General features: G+C 47.2%; 1 protein-coding gene across 2 annotated transcripts in view; it reads left to right on the top strand.

Annotated features, from left to right (window-relative positions):
- The window catches only part of LOC144772193 (uncharacterized), a 93,717-nt gene that overhangs the window by 38,880 nt on the left and 33,555 nt on the right, over positions 1-21,282 (top strand). Inside the window, exons 3-5 of one of the 2 annotated variants that reach the window (XM_078656320.1) lie at positions 348-458; positions 4,708-4,824; positions 18,972-19,082. In XM_078656320.1, the coding sequence (XP_078512446.1) occupies positions 348-458; positions 4,708-4,824; positions 18,972-19,082 (339 nt within the window). The remainder of the gene's footprint in view (positions 1-347; positions 459-4,707; positions 4,825-18,971; positions 19,083-21,282) is intronic. The other variant, XM_078656321.1, reaches the window with a different exon arrangement.

Here is a 21,282-nt window from a genome sequence, read left to right as displayed (position 1 = left end):
TTTATTCCTCGCTACCTCAATATCAATTGTAATGTGCAAGTTAAGTCCAGTTTGTCTGCATTATTACTGTACATTCATTGTAACTGTGTTGCAGCACTGTGGAGTGTGGGGTTGCTGAATATGGGAAGAATGGTGAGTGTGGGGATTTTGCTGGTGTGTGGGGTGCTCTGAATTTGAGGGGGTTTGAAGAATGTGGCGGTGGCGGCTGGAAAGGTTGGGTTTTGTGGGCTTGCAGGTGGTATCTGAGGAACATGTTGAATGTGGCATACTCCTTCTTTCCATACTCGGGGTTGGTGAGAAAAGTAGCAACTCTACAGCTTTAATTTTGTGTTTTCTTTCAATCACAGGTCCTCTTATTGCTGCTACTGTCTGTTCATTACAATCTAAAGAAAAATCCGATCTGTGCCCCCCATACAGCCAGGACCCAGAGAGCAAACCCAGGCTTCACCCATCCCCAGGTAAGTGAGGATTGAACCGGGACGTTATGGACCTGCAGAAAGGCACACGCACGACCGCACAACAAAGAGGCACAATTTTATGATCAATGTTGGCGGGTATTGATTTGGACGTATGCCAGTGTGATCAGTATACTAACATTTGAGTTGCAAGACGCATCATGTAAGAATTCTAGGATTTGAAGACATTAAATGAAAACATAACAGCACAACAACCTTCATATCAAACAAGTTTGGTGATGAAAAACTCAGACAAATTGTAGTTGACATACTCCTGGTCTGTGCCGCAAACATGCAGTGGCCTCGAGATTGAGTCACGTGGTCCAGCTGATGTTACCGCACACAGGTGCTGGATGCTAACTGGTAAACTGCAGATCCTCATCAGGAATTGCATGGTTACAGGCCCTGTGGGACCAGTAGGAATCAGATAATATTAAATCCAAAAAAACAGCACAACTAACCTCTCCTTGTGGGGGAGAGTTACTCAAATTAAAACCTCTGTGATATGACAACCAGTGTATAGATTTTCTGATTAGAAACTTTCAAATCCTAGTTTGTTCTAGCAGTTGTTCTTGCACTCTTTCAGTGAACTGTTGCATTTATAGATGCGACTTACAGAGGTTGAATGCAAATGTTCACACTATGGAAAAGACAATTCCATTAGTTACCATTTGTTCTTCTTACTGCTTTTGTGAAAGATTTGTCTTTTAGGAAGACTAGATTTACAGCAGGATCACTCCAAACTTCCTCCAGAATCTTCCATTACAATTTAAAAATGTGTATTATTTGTAATGTGTATAACATATGCTATTTGTACATCCTTCTGCCAGTCTGCTAGAAGTCTGTTCTTTTTGTGTTCTCCTGTACAGTGTGTTTGATATATCCGGCCATCTCTTCACCCCTCCCCACCACCCCTTAGTATAGCCTGTTTGTTTTGTGCTATATTAAATGGTGGGAGAATACTGGGGAGCAGGGGCCACTTGCCTAAAGCAACGAGACACCATCACCAAGAAAATGAGAGATTTCAGGCTTGGAAGGTGGTGCATGTACAGCTGCCAAAGAAAAGAACATCACATCCAGGCCTGATTACGAGTTTGACAGTCTACTTGCGGGACGCCACACCAGCGACCTGCTGGAAGACCCCCAAACTCGAAGCCAGACTGCCCGCCAGATTACGCGTTTAACCCTGGCGGGCGGTGTGTGCTGCAGCGGTCCCAGAGCGGTGACTTCTAAGGCTCAAAGGAGAGCAATAGAAAGGTAGCGGTGATGGGACCACCAATACACGTTCCTGCACATGAAGAAAGGCACCATGCCGTGTATTTCTTCTCGTGCAGGAATTGCAGGGGCAGAAATACTGGGGGGCACTACATGTGCCCACCTGCATGCACCCCCTAGGCACAGAGAGTTGCCTTACTACCACTCTTTTATGGTGGACTCACTGCCATGGATAGGGTGTCGGTGAGGCAACTCGTAATGTGCTCGGCACCGCCAGCATATTGCTGTCTCAGACCGCTGCGCCACTGCAGCGGGATCAGTCATTCCCGTGGTTGTAGAGGTCCAGTGGCAGTCCAACTACCGACCTCGTAATATGTCAAGTGGACCCCCAGTTTAGCGGTCCTTGGACCGCCACTCTAGCGATCCACAGGCCGCCAGTCTAACCGTCCATGGACCACCACAGCTACCGTAGTTGTAATTAGACCCTTAAGTTGAATCGTCAAACTAAACAGAGGGTACATGGACATCTGACAATCCAACCCACCTGCCCACAGGAATACTTCTTGCTCTCCCATTATAAGCCCTTGCATGCTCACCCTGTCCTAGTCGCTTTATTTGGACAGTTTCAAGGGAAAGTGGCAGGCAGTCAATGAGGAGACCAAGATAGTCGCCGTCTTGGTGTCGGTTGTAACTGAGCTCCCACACTCACAAGGAGAGACCAGTTTCCCAAAGCTCGGTCCGTGCAGCGAGGCCTTCAGAGGTCGCAGAAGAGTCATTCTCCAGGAAAGGTTCCCTTAAACTGGGCCTGAAAGCACAAATTGACTAACTGAGAAGAAACAGAAAGGGGTTTTGCAAAAAAACTGGACAAAAACTAATATTTTAAAACACACTATTTACAAAGCTTCAATAGTGAATATTAAAACAAGTTGCATACAAAGCCAACACTACATGTGGCTCTAAGCCAAGGAATCCCACCTCCAAAAACACACACTGGATCAGAGACCACCAAGGCCAGGTAGACAAGCAAACATCAACAGTCGTCTTTCTTCTAGAGATAATGACTAGTTTTACCCCTGGAAATTGTGTCCTTACCCCTCAATAATCCCTGCGTGAGAGCTCGCAGCCGCTAGCCCTCCTGTCTCCCACAGAAGAAGGAGATACAATAAGCGGAAGGAATGTGGCGTAGAGTACCAGGTACCACTGGGTATTCTTATCATAAGGTGGACTCCAGAGAGCAGTACTTCTCCCTACAACTGAGCAGAACAGGATACGACTGCTCACCCCCTCCTGCATTACATTGTTTACTTTTTTGAGTTTTTTTTATGGTGGATTGTGACTTATACTCACAGACCTTTCACTGCTGAGTCTATGGCTTTCTGAGCCCTAATACTCAGAGCCGCTGTATGCACTTCGAAGAGTCCACCCGTCCTTCTCACCTGTAAGCATTCCACACACACACGAGGGACAGACCTGGACACTCCTACACGGAGAGAGTGCGGAGTGAGAGTTCATGGAGTAAAGTCCCTTCAGGAGCGTGAGGTCCACCAGATACCGACAAAAGGCAGCTCTTTTCTTTTTCTGACTACGTAGGATATGACATCATAACTTTCATGTTGTAACCCAAACGAGTTGTAGGATGTGGCTTAAAAACAATAATTTCATGAGATTTATTTAATACAATATTCATGCAAGAAGGAATGCATACATTTAAATGATTCAATCCTTTTAGCGGAGTAAAAACATATGTGATGGATAAAAAGCTTGAATTAATTTCAGCCATTGTTAATCACCATGGGCCACATTCTAAGATATCATGTTATATCCTCACATGCCACTACAAAGAGAAATCTAAAAGGGACAGGCGAGACAGAACTGCGAGACCACACGGCTTCTAGTTCTCATTTGGGAACCAGCTGAGGGACCCCGTTTCTGGGCATAGACATCTCACTTAATTTAAAAAAAGTGCTGAATGGATTGCAGGTCATGATGGGGATAGAGCTCCATTACAGAAACCTCTGTAAAAATCTGATTGTAAATTTCCGACTTCATGATCCATCTCCAATGAGTGTCTCTGACCACTTCAGACCGAGCATTATAAAGTTATTTCACAATATCAACACACGTCTTTTGGTCCATGATTGAGTAGTTATCCACAGTATGCGAACAATCCACTGTTTGGACAGGCCTCCTGTAAACAAACAAAATGAAATTGCAGATTCCGTGGTCCGAGAGTGACGGCCCTCTGCTTACCGGATGGTAGGCCTGTGCTCGTTGATTGCATCTTCTAACATGACTTGCCGTTCCTCTAACTCTGATTTACGTGAGGTCAGATCCAACTGCATAATAAGTTGTCTGCCATGAATTAAAATTAGAAAAACATCAGAACACACATTTCCCTATCCTTTCAGATGGTTCTCAGCCTTCTTTTTGCCTTTTTTCTGTGTGCTTGCAGTTGGTCACCACCCAGAGCCAACACCTTCTTGTGAGATCCCAATGTTTCCTCACAAAGCCCAGTTGTTCCTCCCTCGATTGACATAATCCGAGTACCCCGTCCTTTGCGTGTTTGGCTGTTTTAGGCCCTGGGTGCCTTGATCTCTTCTTCATGTCACTGACAGGACCCAGCACGGAAGTCAGTATAGAATGTTGTGGTAACATTTGTGGATTTCATGGTATGCGCGTCTTCGATAGCCTGGGTCGATATCCCCTTCCCTTAGTCCGGACAATGTCATTCTGGATGTAGGAGTGCCCCTCTGCCAGACTGTGGGGGCTGAACAGGGACACAGAAATCCACAGATGGCATTGGTGATCAGCAGCAACTATTTGCGCAAACTGTATGACTCCTGATCACCTCCCGCTGGAAGAAGCTGCCTATCGATAGCGCATAGAAGAACGAATGTCTGAATGGTCCGCGTGCTCAGTGTGAGGGAGGGTCAGGTATTTGACAGACAGGCTTGTGTGAAGAAATCCAGACACAAGTCAGGAAGGTGAGGCCTTAAAATGGGGCATTAAGCGTGAAATGAATTTGTCTTTCCTACAGCAGGTGATACAAGGAGCGAGCCTGATGGACTATTCAAGGAGGTCGATGGAGTAGAGCTGCATCTTCACAATCCTCAAGACTCCAGAAACAAGGAAGGTGCTGATGGTGTCAGCATAGGTGAGGTATAAGGATGTGAAACCCATGCTAGACAGATTCAGAGTCCTCACCTAGGGGCACCCAAGTAATCCTCAAAAACATATTCACTTGCCACATAGCTTAAGTAACATAAAATCTAAATGTGATAAACAATTCCCAGATGCTTGCTTCTCTGGCATTAAGTTCTCGCTTCTGAAAAACACAGGGCATATTTTGCGGTTTAGATGTTTCCAGTATCTCCTTTGGCTTGTTGGCCATGTACTTCTTTGTTGTCTTGTTACGCTACTGGATTCGGTTCAGTTTTCTGGCTATTTGTAGGTGTATGTTGCAGCTGTTACAGCTGATGTAGATTTACTCAGTGAGCTTTCTTAAAGCTGTGTTTCTACTGTCATGCGCAGGAGTAGAGTCGAATTCAGATAACTCTACAATCGGTTTGTAAATGAATCTATTTGGTTGGTTAATGTCGGGCCGGCTTAGATCTTTTAGCAGAAGGGAATTGCAGCTTCCTTTCCTCTTCTATAGTGTTCGACCTCTGCCTCCTCAGTTGTCTGAAATGTGTTTAACAGGATGTCTGCTGTACTGCTTAAAGTGTATGAGCACTTCGTGTACTCTGTTATTGTTACTCACACTGTGACATTAATTGTTTAGTCTCCAGTTGTATTTCCATAGTCAGCAACCAGTTGCAACACAAGGAGCCATCTCTTGCTGTATTAGAAAACTGATAATATGAAATTTCCTTTGCAACATTGGAATAAAAAGTAGAAACCTCTGCAGTAGCTTGTGCAAAGGCAGTTACCCTGATTTTTGGAAATTAAGGTCACTTAGTGTTATTCCACTGTCTCATCTTTGCAGGAGGTAAAACTGCAGTGATGACAAACAGTGTTACAACATTACATCGAGTCTTCATTTTATCTAGAAGTCTTCCAAGTGTTTTGCCATTTTTAAGTATCTTTTTTATTTACAATCTGTTAAAAGTTTGTTTGATCCTCTGCTTTTCATAGGAAACCCATTAAATGTTTGATTTAAATGCTTGTTTTTCAACCTATTAGATGATTGTTTTTACCTGATGTTGCTGATTGTCACTTCTAGTGGCGCCTACGATTGAGTTTGAAATGGCTGCATTTGAAGATTGAATGTTTGAGGCAGGTCCCGAAGCATATGTGCTGTAATTCATCACGGGCGGTAGTAGATATACTTGACTCTATTGTACCTCCTCCTGTGTTAGTAAGATGCCCTCCACTTACTAACATTCTACCTGACATTTGTTGACCTGGATGTGGCTAGCTGGGTGCTGCTATATTGTTTGTTTGAAGTTATGTGCAGGTTTACTGTTCACTTTGCATTTAGATCCTTTAACTTTGTAATGTATATTGGGTGCATAAACTCTAGTAGGTATTTTCTTAATTTTTTATTTATTAATGCGATTTATAGAGAGCGAAGAAATGCCTGAGGGTATGAACCAAAGAGTTTGCTCACTGCTCCTGAGGAAGGGACTGAGCAGCTAGCCTGATATAAGTAAAAGACTGTTGTCTGTGCCACCTCCCTGATGTGGGTGTAAGACGTGCCTTGCAGCTTAATATCTATTGACTAGTTTTGGGAGTCACTCTAAATGTGATTCTAGATCATTGCTGCTCTAGAGAACCCCTAACTAGAATGCAAATTATAAGAGAAACTCAGTTGTTCTGTGACCTTTTCTCAGTTTGACCTTACCCTCGTAAGTCTGACGGCCAAGGTGTGGTATCTTAAAAATCGGACCCACTGTACGATGAAACCAGACACCCACATCAGTGGGTTTACATCACACCAGCCGGTAGTTGCATATGAGTGACTGTATAAATCCCATGTGGTGCAGATTAATACTGGGCGATTGGACTGTGCAATCCTCTGAAACATCCTCATTGGCTGCTGAGGGATAGGACTTGATTAGGCGAGTCTCTCAAAATCCCCTCACAAGCAAACCACAGTTTGTATGGGTGTCATAATTATGAGTTTCTTGGTAGAACCCAATAGTCATATTTCCCCCCTGATGCATTTTGGCATGTCAACATATACCACATGAAAAATGCCCCGTAACACACGGAACGTGCAGCGTTTGGAGCCTTTGGTTTAAAAATCTGCATGTTAAGCCCAATTCCAATAGTGGAACTTGGTATTGGTGTTGTTTATCACAGCCCATTAATGATGATCCAGTGGATATTGTTATTTATCAAATGTAATAAATAACAACCAAATACTGAGGCACTCATCATTAAGACCACAGGGCTGGGAGAGGTAAAAAAATAAAAAATTATGACAATTCAGCTTCTTGTGCCAGAAGGTAACACCCTGACTCTTGGGAGTAAGAAACTGAGGCGAACGTTTCCCTGATATCAGAACCTCTGCGTTGATCCCTGGAAGCTCCTAGGGGTATCCTTAGTGATCATTCTCACAATGACCCTTCAAATCAGTTGTCTTTTGTCACAATTTGGGAGTAGCCCAGGCTTTGTGTCCTTCTCTTTCAATTCACTCAATGCCTTGGGGTACACAAAGGACCATCACATGCGAACTGCACATAATGCCATCCCAGAAGTGCTTTTGGATGACTTTTGACCCTTTTGAGTGTTTTTACACATATTTTTTTAATGTAAACTATAACACAAACAGTTTCTAATTAGAGGAATACAGCAAAGGCTGTACTTGAAACACAGAATACTACACTGTAGTTGGTGTTTTACTACCACTATACCTGGTCTGAAAGGATCCAAAGTGTTGCTGCCACTTCCATGGAAATGAAACCGTCATATACTGGGTTGTGAACCATCATGAAAAACAACTTTCCACCATTAACTGCAAGTATAAAGCAAGGAATAAGCAGATGAAAAAAACAGAAGGAAAGGAAGAGAAAATAAGAGAGGCCCAAAAGGAAGAAAGTTCTCAAAGGAATCTAAGTGAATGTAAACAAAAATTCGGGTAGAATAAAACACAACAAAGACATCATCTCACAGCACTCTCAGGCAGTCTGCAACATCTCACTGTCTGCATATTCAGCACAAGTGTGCAAACAGCTCCCTACCAAAGCATCCACTTCCCTAGTACCCATTTTAGAAATCTGTTCTTGGTCGGTTGCTCCCTAAAATCAGCCTATTTCTTGACAAACAGCCAGATCTCACTGGTCAAATTCAACCACAGCCCATCAACATTGACGCTCATTCCCTTACTCCACTGTTTACTCACAGCTGCTGGCTCTTTCTGCCTGAAATGATTTATCTTGCACTGCCCTATAACTCTGCCTCCCGGACCAATATTTGATCTGAAGTATGCCTGCTCCTGCCTGCTAGGCACCAGGTCCCTGTTCTCCACCACAATCCTATATGAACTTTCAAATTTCCTTGTGAACTTCAACTCACTGCAAAAGAGCCTTCAACCCTTTGAGCTCAGGTGTAAATCCGTTCTTGCGCTCAATCTTCTTACATAACCTCAACCGTCTTATCACTAGAAAAAAAGGCTTGGACACAAACCTGCCTCTGAGCCGGACTGAAACCCTCTGAGGTGGACCCTCCTAGCTGGTGAGAGGGATGGCATCAATCAATCAATCAGACACATTTATAGAGCACGCTACTCACCCGCAAGGGTCTCAAGGTGCTGGGAAGGTGGGGGTGCTGCTACTGCTCGAAGAGCCCTTGTCTGGAGTTGCTTCCTGAAGGAGAGATGGTCCTGGGTCAGGCGGAGGTGGGTGGGGAGGGAGTTCCACCTCTTGGCAGCCAGGTAGGAGAAGGATCTTCCTCCAGTGGTGGTTTTGCGAATCCGTGGGACGGTGGCGAGGGCGAGGCTGGTGGATCGGAGCTGTGGAGGTGTGTAGAACATGAGGCGGCTGTTGAGGTATATGGGGCCCATGTCATGGAGAGCCTTGTGAGCGTGGGTGAGGAGCCTGAACGTGATCCTTTTGCTGACGGGGAGCCAGTGTAGGTCTCTCAGGTGGGCAGAGATGTGGCTGTGTCGGGGGATGTCCAGGATGAGTCGTGCCGAAGCGTTCTGAATGCGCTGGAGTCTTTTCTGTAGTTTGGCTGTGTTTCCAGCGTAGAGGGCATTCCCGTAGTCCAGTCGGCTGGTGACGACGGCCTGGGTGACCGTCTTTCTGGTTTCGGTGGGGATCCACCGGAAGATCTTTCGGAGCATGCGCAGGGTGTTGAAACATGATGACGAGACCGCGTTGACTTGCTAGGTTGGCATGAACCCATCCCAAACCGAAACCTCCTAACCAGAGCCTTCCATGCCTTTACACCCTTCCCTGATTCACACTGCAGATACACAAACCTTTCAGTGCTTTGATCTCTATCCACAATAGCGCACCCTTCCGCGGCCTGCACGTCCTAACAACATATAACACGCGGCCACACTGTCTGAACCCCTTCCCCAGAGCGCCCGTCACTCGTACACGATAAACATCAGAAGCTTGTGTATCTGAAACATTCAGCCCCACTTCGACAAGCCCGCTGCCACGTCCTTGCACCCACCATTCAGTAGGCTCTACCTCCACTCACTTTAGTCTTTTTTTAACCAGATCTTTCTTTATCGTCATTTTTTCATCACTAATCATTAAAATATAAATGACATGGTAACCAAAGTTAAAGTATTTATCAACCCATGAATTCCATCAAATTTCAAACATTATCAGTTGTTGGCTTACTATTGTTGGTATAGTGAGTATTGCAACACAACACATTTTGGTCATCATCCTCCCGCAAATACGGCGTTGAACTTTGGGACCTACTCGACTCAACCTCCCAGACATCGCCTTCCTGACGGAGGCCTGGCTGAACCCCTCCTCAGCACCCGACATCGCCATAGCCATCCCGGAAGCTACAAAATCACCTGCAGGGACCGCACCAACGGAGTAGGAGGAAAAATCCCCATCGTCCACAGGAACACTCTCAAAGTCTCGACCAATACCCACGACACCCTCAGCACCGCCAAACACCTGCACTTCCAGATCCACACCGACACCAAAACCAACCTCAGAGGAACCCTCGTTTACAGACCCCCCGGACCCTGACCACAGTTCAGCAACTCCATTGCCGATTTCGTCAGCACAAATGCTCTCGCCTCCACGGACAACATCCTCCTCGGGGACCTGAACTTCCACTTCGAGAACAACAATGACACCAACTCCACCACTCTGATCGCCAACCTCGCCAACCTCAAACTCAGACAACTCGTCACAACACCCACCCACTCTGCCGGCTCACGCTTGACCCCATCTTCTCTGCAAGCACCCACGTCGACTTCAACCACACCACCGAACTCCACTGGACTGACCATTGCTGCATCCACTTCACCTTCTGGAAACCACCACGCACCACCGCACCCAAAAGATCCCCCGCCGCTGCTGGAGCAAAGTCACGGAAGACCAGCTAACCACCACTTTTGCCCGAAGCCCCCCGTCGACTCCACCGACCCGACACCGCCGCCCGCAGTCTCAGGCAGTGGTTCAACAACTGCGCCAACACCCTCGCCCCGTTCAAGAAACCCTCCAACAGCCACACCAGCTGGTTCACTGAAGACCTCCAGGCTTCCAAGCAAACCTGCCGAAAGCTAGAGTAGAACTGGCACCGTGAACGAACACCAGACAGCTATGCAGCCCACAAGAACGCCACCCGCAGACACCGTCACCTCATCAGATCCACCAAAAGGGCCTCCGTCAAAGACCACCTAGACAACAACGCACACAACAGCAACAAGCTCTTCAACATCGTGAAGGAACTCTCCAACCCCAGCTTCAACACCAACGACATCCCATTTTTGCAAGACCTGTGCTACTCGCTTACCACCTTCTTCCATTGCAAGATCGCAGACATCCATGACAGCTTCAACGCCACGATCGACCAACAACCACTGAGACCTCCGCCCCCATGGCCACCATCCGCACAGACTGCCTGCTCTCCTGGACCAACATAAACGACGACGACACCATCAAAATTATGAACACCATCCACTCCGGATCTCCGTCAGACTCATGCCCACACCACTTCTTCAACAAAGCCAACACCGCCATCGCACCCCATCTCCGGAAAGCCATCACCATTTCCTTCGTGACAGGAACCTTCCCGGAGAGCTGGAAGCACGCCGAGATCAACGCCTTACTCAAGAAACCCAAGGCGGACCCCAAGGACCTCAAGAACTTCCGGCCCATCTCCCTGCTTCCATTCCCGTTCCCGGCAAAGGTCCTCGAGAAGACCGTCAACAAACAACTGACCCGCTACCTCGAGGAGAACAGCATCCTGGACCCTTCCCAGTCCGCGTTCCGCAGCAACCACAGCACAGAAACTGTCCTCATCGCCGCCACCGATGACATCAGGGCCCTGCTAGACAACAGAGAAACCGCGGCCCTCATCCTCCTGGACCTGTCAGCCACTTCGACATGGTCTGCCACCGCACACTACACACACGCCTCCACGACGCGGGGATCCAAGAGAAGGCCCTGGACTGGACCACCTCCTTCCTTTCCGGCAGAACACAGAGATCATCTGCGGCGTACCTCAGGGCTCATCCCTCATCCTTCAGCCCAACGCTGTTTAACATCTACATGGCACCGCCTGCCCTCGTCACCCGACTGCACAACCTCAACATCATCTCTTACGCTGATGACACCCAGCTGATCCTCTCCCTCACCAAGGGCCCCCACACCACCAAAACCAACCTCCACGAAGAAATGAAAGCCGTCGCCGAGTGGATGAAGAAGAGCAGACTGAAGCTGAATTTGGACAAGACGGAGGTCCTCATACTCGGCTCCACCCCCTCGGCCTTGGACAACTCCTGGTGGCCGACTGCACTGGGAACTGCTCCAACATCCACTGACCATGCACGCAACCTAGGGGTCATCCTCAACTCCACCCTCTGCATGACAAAACAGGTCAAGGCCGTCTCCTCTTCCTGCTTCAATACCCTCTGCATGCTCCGCAAGATCGTAATGAGCAGAACGGTCACCCAGGCCCTCGTCAGCAGCAGGTTGGACTACGGAAACGCCCCCTACGCCGAAGCCTTGGCCAAACTCCTGAAACGACTTCAACGCATCCAGAACGCCTCTGCATGCCTGATCCTATACATCCCTTGCCACAGCCACATCACATCCCACCTGAGAGACCTGCACTGGCTCCCCATCAACAAGAGGATAACCTGCAAGCTCCTCACCCATGCACACAAGGCACTCCATAACACCGGACCAGCGTACCTCAACAGACGACTCAGCTTCTACACCCCCACTCGCAAGCTTCACTCCGCCGCCCTCGCCACAGTCCCCCGCATCTGAAGAGGGACCTCCGGCGGCAGATCGTTCTCCCACCTCTCCACCAAGACCTGGAACACCCTCCCCACCAACCTACGGCAGACCCAAGACCTGCTGACCTTCAGAAGATTCCTCAAGACCTGGCTTTTTGAGCAGTAGCAGCATTCCCCCCCCCCCCAGCGCCTTGAGACCCTCACGGGTAAGTAGTGCGCTTTACAAATGCTATGATTGATTGATTGATCAAAAAGCATTACAATTTTATATCGAGATAGTTGGTTTATTTATGTCTCGCCCCATTACCCAACCTGAAATTCCAACCCTTTTTCCAATTTTTCTGGTGTTTCTTTGGACAGCTTCTGGTATCACATATTAGAAGTTTTAATACCTGACACTACGGGCCACGTGCTTTCTCCAGTTCTGGACAATGTCCCACTCTCAGAAATATTTTAAAGGTTTGTGTATAGCCCTCATCTTCAAGCATGTTGAGTAGTGCAACCTTGGAAGTAAATACTACTGGTCTCCAAATACCCTGTAAATGTTGTTTTTATTCCTTCCAAGAAGGGAAGGGTCATTCTTCAACACCACGTGGTGTGAATTGGGTCTTCGACTGCTATTTCCAATCTTAAAGAATTGGATTGGGACTTCGGTTCATTTGCTTTTGGATGTTAGGTAAATTCTATGTAAATATTAAAATTATATCAACTTGCTGCCTTTCTGGAACCTATCAATGCAACCATCTATTCCACCTCATGTTGGGGGCAGTGTTAGTGTCCTGTTTTTCTCATAGTTTATTAATTAAATGTGTCAGCCGCGTTTATTACCATATAGTTAGGAAAATGTTTTAATATGCTTTCACCTATAATTCAGGATGTTTAGCCGATGCCGAGACTCAAGCCTTGGTCCCCAGCTCTGAAGTCGGCAGCTCTGGCCATTAAGGCCACATCCTCTCCCAACTTCCTTGGTAGTAGTTGGCTGTTTTTGGCAGTGTAACAGTAGAAATGGGCTGGTGCAAGCTGCCTCCTGATGAGAGCCCTGGCACTTATGTTTTCTTTTTACCACTGGTCGGGGGAACTTAAGGGGATAATTATGAATCATTTGTACTATTGCTAGTTTCTCTTTGTATGAGCCGTCCAATAATATCTGTAGGTTCTCGGTCCACGTGTCCCCTCCTCTTTGGCCACATGGATCCCAACTATTTACTATGTCCAGTATTTACCAGTATGCTTGCTTACTTTCCTATTATGCACCTGAAGGAGTGGAAGAAGTCTGGTTTTGGTTCTGTTCACTCTCAGACCAAAGTATTTGCCAAATAATCTGAGGAGGTGCATTACCAGGGGCCCTGTCTGCGAGGGTTATTAAGATACATTCTGGGGTCATCAGCATAAGCAAGACTTTATCCTCCATCATGTCTGAACATTGGAATCCTGTAACTTGTGTATCCTGTCTGAGCTTCTGTGCGAGTGGTTCAGTCGTCAGGGCAGCCCTGATGGGTCCTCCACGCTGCGTGGAAGGGGTTTGAGAGGAGCTTCCTCTTCTTTCCCTCACTGTCAGGCTACTATATAGCAGTAGATTGGCCATGCAATCTCGTCTTGTGCTGTCAAACATCTATTATTTTTATTTATATCATTTGTAGAGCGTCTGAATCACCCCAGATGGGGTATATCCGCGCTGAGGACGTATAGAGGTGAGGCACGCAGTATTTAGAAAAGTAGGGTTTTATAAGTGCTAAAGGTTTTTTAAATCTGTCTGCCAGAGCTGGTGCTTTAAATTCCCATCTGATGTATTGGTGTAGGACCTGGTGTGGCATAAAGCCGGTTTGGTCTTGATGGACCAAGCTAGTTATTACTCCAAAAAAGCAAGTTCCAAATGTTTTAGCAAGTATTTTAACTTAGTTATTGAGGAGTGAGTTTGGTTTAGGGATGCATTTGTTAGCTGGTCTGCCTAGTATTAGTATGACCGGGAGGTGTGCTTTGGTCATCTCTTTTGGGAAACTTCCCGTCTCTCATGCCTCCTGGAACATTTCTAGAAGAGTTTACGCTGAGAGGTCCCTTGAGAAATTTGTAAAATTCAGTTCGAAAACTGCTACTGCCTAGATACTTCCCTAATGACATTTATGTCAATACTTCTAAGTATTATTCTAATGTCAGCAGTGTGTCTGATAAGATATTTTTTCTAATGATAGTCGAAGTAGGTGGTTGTGGATAATCTACGACATTTTCTTGTGGCTTTCGTGATCCATTATAGGGCAATAAGCAAATCTGTTAGCTATACCTTAGATTAGGATAAGCAGATTGTTTTTTAATTTTTTTAGTTGAGCTATGTGCCAGGGTGCTTCCTCTCTGTAGCGCAACCACTGTAACTACTTGCCTCTTTTATCAACTTGATCATATATTTGACTTTGTGATGGAATCCATGTTTTGTGGGCTTAATCTGCATTGGTTTGTCCGAACAGTAGTGTTGTTTGCGTTAGTCTGTATAGGTTTTGTTCTGTATTATCATCTGTGTATCTATTTTCAATTTGTTTCACTTTTTGTCCGAACTCAGATGCTTTTTTGATCTTTGGCTTTATTTTATGTGATACTGTGGTTAAGACTTGGCCTTTGATAACCGCTTTATAGGCTTCCCACCTTGAAATGGATGGGCCCGATTCACAGACCTAACTTAAGACAAAATCCTAAACTTACTACCATTTTGGTATTCCCAGAAGGCACTTACTCATTTTGGTATTCCAAGGCACCTCTGTAGCATGCTGGAGGGCAGGGTGCCCGCCGCCGCCAGGGGATGAGCCTCTCCCTTGGTGCCTACACTCCAGTATGGTGTGGGTCTTATTACTGTTTATTGCACAGATTAAGGAACTAAGGCACTTGAACCGCGCAGCACGGAGATCACAGGCGCGCTTGCAGGACATTTTGCAGCGCTTTTCGCACTTTTAAAATTGTTTCTATTTTAATAGCTTAATTTTATTTTTGTCCCTCACACATAGTGCTTACCGCATTTAAAAGGCTACAAGCACCGCTGTTGGGAGCGGAGACACACTTAGACCCTTAAACACACTCGGGGATTGTTACCGCCATCTTGGGTGAGGCAGGGATTCATTGCGGCGCCATTTCGGCCAGCGCACTAGCCTCGCAGACAGGACTTCACGCCCTATTTAAAGCTCGCCATGACGACGCGCAGCGGAGACGCGCAGTGGAGTCGCCGGACTCACGCCGGAGTCCAGCCAGAGTCCTGCCCGTCTGGGCTCGTCCGGGCTCAGACGGGCCTGGGGCCTGGCACTATGCCAAACCTACTACCACTGCGTCGTACCTACTCTCGGGAGGAGCTACTTGCATTACGCATCCTGCCCATTGAAAACCACCCTGTCATCAATAATGGTGTCCTATCATCATCCCCACGAGGACTGGACGCATTAGTTCCTCCTCATTCAGGTAAAAGCACCTTACTTTGGGGCCTGCTCAATTGCAGGTCACTTCCGCGTCACGCAGTGGAACTTAATTCCCTCATTCAAGCTCAGGAACTGGATATCCTGTTTCTGTCAGAAACTTGGATTACTTCCAGTTCTGACGCTGACATCGTATTAGCCCTCCCACCAGGCTTTCTTATATTTCATTTGGATAGACCTGAGGGGCGAGGAGGTGGTCTTGCTATTATTTACCGAGACAACTTTAAATGTAGGGCTCGGAAGGGACTTGTGGCTGACTGTGAGAGTTGCCACTTTTCACTACAGATATCTCCTACGGTGACACTGGCAGGCCTGTTGATTTACCGGCCTCCTGGCAGTGTGGGCAACTTTGTAAGTTCGGTGATGGAAACAGTAACACTGCTGGCCACATCCACTTCTACTTTTATTGTCTTAGGGGATCTGAATTTGCATTTTAATGACACCGCAGACACTACTGCTACAGATCTTAAAGGCGATTTGACTGCTTGTGAGCTCCAGTTAATTAATACAGAAGCCACCCATGAGAAGGGCCACTTATTGGACCCAGTCTTTTCTAACATCCCCCGGCTTAAGGCCAGACCAGCCCTCCCTCTCCCATGGTCAGACCATTCTTTAGTTTCGGTGGAATGGCAAGTCAAATTGCCCTCAACACCGACACATCAAGCGGTTGTGGTGGACCGTGTATGGTCCAGATTATTGATCAGGGACTGGACCCACAACCTGGCAAAGTCACAACCTCCATCTGAGTCAGACCCGATTAAAGGAGATGCTGACCTTAACAGATGGCTGAATGCCTCGCTCGATGCCCTCATCCCTATGAAAACTATACAGAAGAGGGAGAAAAGAATTGGTTCTGCTCCTTGGTTTACGGCTGAGCTCCGCCTGCTTAAAAAAGGATGTAAGAAACTTGAAAGGGCTTGGAGGAAGAAATTTGATGCTGCTAAGCGCAGGGACTACTGGATAGCGATGAGAGGCTACAAAGCAGCCCTCCGCTTGGCAAAAGCGCAATTTTTTGAGGAACGAATACAACTTGCCTCAAATTCGTCCAGGGAAACTTTTAAGGTGGTGCAAGAACTCCTTAAAGTCCCCGAACCAGCAGCCACTCATGACCTTCAGAAGTGCAAGGAGTTGGCCGATTTTTTCCACATCAAAATTGTGAAAATACTCAACTCCCTACCCCAGGTTACTAAACCTCAAGGGACCCAAGAAGAGTTCCCCCCAACCCAGGGGAAAGAGCGACTTATTTCCCTGGACAGGTTTGGCCCAGTTTCAGAAGCTGAAACGCTAAAAGCCATAGCCTCCATAAAAAGCGGCTCCCCTATGGACCCAGTTCCTTTTAAAATTTTAAAGCAAGCAGCAACCGCTGTGGTAGGGCCCATTACGGACCTGATAAATGCCTCTTTTTCCCATGGTCTGGTGCCACCCAGCTGGAAAAAAAGCTGTGGTCAAGGCACTGTTAAAAAAATCTAACCTTGACACGGCGGAGCTGGCCAACTACAGGCCTATCTCTCTGTTGCCAGGCCTCAGCAAAATTGCTGAGAAGCTTGCAAATCATCGACTGTCCAACTTTTTAGAGTCGAATGGTCTGCTCCGAGACTCGCAGACCGGTTTTCGTCCCGGTCAAGGTACTGACACGGCCCTCCTGGCAGTCGTTGAAGAATCCAGACGCATCTTAGATTCGAGAGGATCAGTGGCAGTGATCCTCCTGGATCTGAGTGCCGCGTTCGACACCGTGAACCATCGGGTGTTGACTCAGCGACTGTCAGAGGTGGGTGTGGCAGGGGCCGCTTTGAAATGGCTTTGCTCATTTCTCGAAGACCGGTCCTACCAGGTCTGGGAAGGCAGCAACAAGACTACATCCATCTCTCTCCAGTGGGGGGTGCCGCAGGGCTCGTCCTTGAGCCCGACATTATTTAATGTCTACATGGCCCCCCTGGAGGATGTGGTGGCCCCTTACAACATCAAGATCATCAGCTACGCTGATGATACTCAGCTGGTGGTCGCCCTTCCTCAACTGGTGGAGAACCCCGACTTGTTGCACTCATGCCTGGTGGACGTCTATACCTGGATGAGCAGCTCAGCTTTGAAGCTGAACGGCTCTAAAACAGAGATCATGCTGCTTGGAAACAAAGCTCCCCCATTGCCATTAACATGCTGGCCAAGTTGTATGGGTGATCTCCCCACCATGAAAGAGGAGATTAAGAGCCTGGGAGTCTGGCTGGAGCAAGATCTCTCCTTCAGAACTCACGCTAAAAGAACCGCGGGAGTATGTTTTGCCCTGCTGCGGGCCGCTCGCAAAATCTTCCCGCTCCTTCCTCTTCCATCGAGGAAGTTGTTGATTCAGGGTTTGATAACATCTCGCCTTGACTATAGCAATGGTCTTTTTCTGGGCGCCCCTGAATCTACTTTTAACAAACTTCAGCAGGTGCAAAACGCGGCGGCTAGACTACTTATGGGCATCCCCAGAACAGAATCTGCTTGACCCGCCCTTAAGGCTCTGCACTGGTTACTGGTGCGGGAGAGAGTGAAGTTTAAGGCACTCTGCATCGCACACAAAATTCTTCAGGGTAACGGACCATCTATCCTGAAGAATTTGGCAGTGCCTTATAAAGCGAACAGAGCGCTGAGGTCCGACCAGAAATGCCTGCTCCATGTCCCGAGAGTAAAAAGATCGCGCACGGGCGGGAGACGTTTTTCTGTGCACACAGCAACGCTGTGGAACTCTCTGCCCCTAAAACTTCGTGCCGAGACCTGCATCTTGCGCTTTCGTAGGGGACTGAAAACACATCTGTTTCCTGCGTGAGTTGATCCAACTATCTCATGGTTTCACGGTTGATGCACTGTTCAAAGCGCCGGGATGCCTTAGGGTAGCTGTGCGCTATATAAGTTTTAATAATAATAATAATAATAAAAGATTGCTACGTTGAAGGCAAAGGATGTGCATATTTAAGAGGCATGGGATGCACTTACCGTGTTCACCTCTGTTTTAGCAGCCTCTCTGTAGACAGCCAGGATGTTTGCAGAATCTTAAGGCACCATGGTGACCTCAGCTGATATGTCTCGACCATCTTAGCCGGATGGCCATGCCTCTCCTTCACCTTACTGTTGACTTGGTTGTACACTATATGCTAATCCAACTATCTTTTAATGTATCTCTTGCTCCTAGCTGGCTAATTGTAAATCGATTTGCCTCTTGACACTTCTTCGTTACATTAAAAAATGTCCATAAACCAGTCTACTTTTGAGGGCCTCACAATAGAATTGAGTATCGAAGCCACATGCAAATGACTTTTATGTTATCATGTGTAACACCCCTGGAATGATGCATTTTCCTTACAACTAAACACTTAAAGAAGGTCAGAAGAGGCCATCCCTTGTTCTTGAATATTGTTGGCTCAAAAGTGAACAGTTGCAATATTTACGATTATTTACTTTCTCTGAACATGTTTTTGACTTATTTCACAGGATTCCCATTTCTCAATGCAGACATGTGTTTGAGAAAAGAAGAGCCCGTTTCCATATTGATCGATGATTTCGGTGCAGGGCTCGGAGAGAACAGCAGTGTCCACAGCTCAGGTAAGTTACCAGCACTTCTCTGTTAAAGCGCTGATATTTAGCATACTCCCTTTCCAGAAGCCTTCAGGTATACCAGGGGTTTTAAAGGGTTTGGATGCTGAGTTATTCCTTCCCAGCTCACATAAATTCAAGAAGTGCCCTTGACTCGCCTCGTCACATTCCTTAGACTTCAGAGCGCATGCACCAGTTGTACCATGTACACTGCATGTAACTGGTGAGGAAGGAGTCTCTGTAGCGCCTCCTTCTGTCCTAAGAATGAAAAGACAACTCTGTATTTGCTTCTGAGTCTATCCTCCTCAGAAGGAAGATACTCCACAGACCCTCCTGCAACTTGTGTTCTAAGAATGAGGAGAATCTGTAGTTTCTATGGGACCTTCGGCCTTGAGGTCGAGGCTCATCTATAGTCCCAACTGAAACTTACAGCCAGAGCCATCTGTCCTGAGCGGCCCTCCTGGACCCTCTGGGAGGAGGCCGAGGCTCATCGATACTCCCATCTAGAACTTCAGCCAGACGGTCCAGGAGGGCCGCTCAGGACAGAAGCTCAGGCTGTAAGTTTCAGTTGGGACTATAGATGAGCCTTGGCCTCCACGCAGAGGGTCCAGGAGGGTCACTCAGGACTGAAGGCTCTGGTTGTAAGTTCCAGTTGGGACTATAGATGAGCCTCGGCCTCCACGCAGAGGGTCCAGGAGGGCCGCTCAGGACAGAAGCTCAGGCTGTAAGTTTCAGTTGGGACTATAGATGAGCCTTGGCCTCCGCGCAGAGGGTCCAGGAGGGTCACTCAGGACTGAAGGCTCTGGTTGTAAGTTCCAGTTGGGACTATAGATGAGCCTCGGCCTCCACGCAGAGGGTCCAGGAGGGCCGCTCAGGACAGAAGCTCTGGCTGTAAGTTCCAGTTGGGACTATAGATGAGCATCGGCCTCCGCGCAGAGGGTACAGGAGAGCCGCTCAGGACAGAAGGCGCTGGTTGTAAGCTCCAGTTGGGACTATAGATGAGCCTCAGTGCAAGGAGGAGAAACATGTATAGTCTCTCCTGTGCCTTTCTTTCTTAAGAAAGAGAAAAATACAACGTCTGCATCCCTCATGGGCTGCCGCGACCTAGAAGGGGGAGAAGAATCGACAGTCCTTTGTGGCATTCTGCCCGAAGAGAGAGGAAGAATCGACAGACCCTCCAGGCCTTCCGTCATGGGATTGAGAGAAAGTATCGGTAGTGTCTCCTGAGCCTTCTGTCCTAAGAAGAAAGCAAATCCATAGTCCCCTTTGGTCTTTCAGCCCTAAGAAGAAGAACAATATTCTGTAGCCTCTTAAAGGCCTTCTGTCCTAAGGTGGAGAATATTCTGTTGTCGCCCTTCAACCATTTGCCCTGAGAAAGAAGAATCTATTGTTGCTCTTAGGACTTATTTCCTAAGAAGGAGAAAAATTATCTATAGCCCCTCTTGGGCCTTCTGCCTGAAGCAAAAGCATTTAATAATTTCTAGTCTCTTGCAAGCCCTCTGCCCTAAGATGTAGAATAACCTATAGTTCCTTCTGGCCTTCTGTGCTAATAAGAATAAGGATAATCTGTAGCCACCTCCACCTTCCTGACCTGAGAAAATAATTCTGTAAACACTTGTGGGCCCCTGAGCCTCCTTTCTGGGCCGTCTTTCAAAAGAAGTCTCTCTAGTCCCTTTGGGCCTTTGCTTCAGCAGAAAGGGAGAATCTGCAGCCTTCCTGTGCTGGTATTCTTCTGTTACTATAAAGGGGTTTGAGTCTGTAATATCCTGTGATTCCTCTTGCCCTAAACTCTTCTTCAGATTTAAGCGGAGTCACCAACTAGTGAAACAAATTGGAAAAAACGTGCGTTTCGTGCCAGTGGCTTGCATGACTTAAAGACTATACGAGAAAATTGCATTGAAAATACGGTTCATTTTAGCCCCACAGTAGAGATAAATGAGAAACCTAAAGCAGATTTTCCTCTCGCGGCTTCCCTACTCATTAAAAATATAAAACTTCTACATGCCTCCTAAATAGGTGCGAGACTCCTCATACATGTTGAAAATTCTTAATTTCTTGGCCCCCGATGCAACGTTGCCCCAGGCCTACAGCCTCTCGCTATATGACGCCTGTTGAGAAACAGCGACTGCCCTCAGGGTCAGTATTATTCCAGGTGTTCTGGTGCTGTGGTTGACACAGTATTGTTTACTTGTGGGACAACATTGTATTT

Source organism: Lissotriton helveticus, chromosome 8, assembly GCF_964261635.1.
Source record: "Lissotriton helveticus chromosome 8, aLisHel1.1, whole genome shotgun sequence".
Taxonomy (NCBI): domain Eukaryota; kingdom Metazoa; phylum Chordata; class Amphibia; order Caudata; family Salamandridae; genus Lissotriton; species Lissotriton helveticus.
This window is presented reverse-complemented; position numbering and strand designations above follow the sequence as displayed.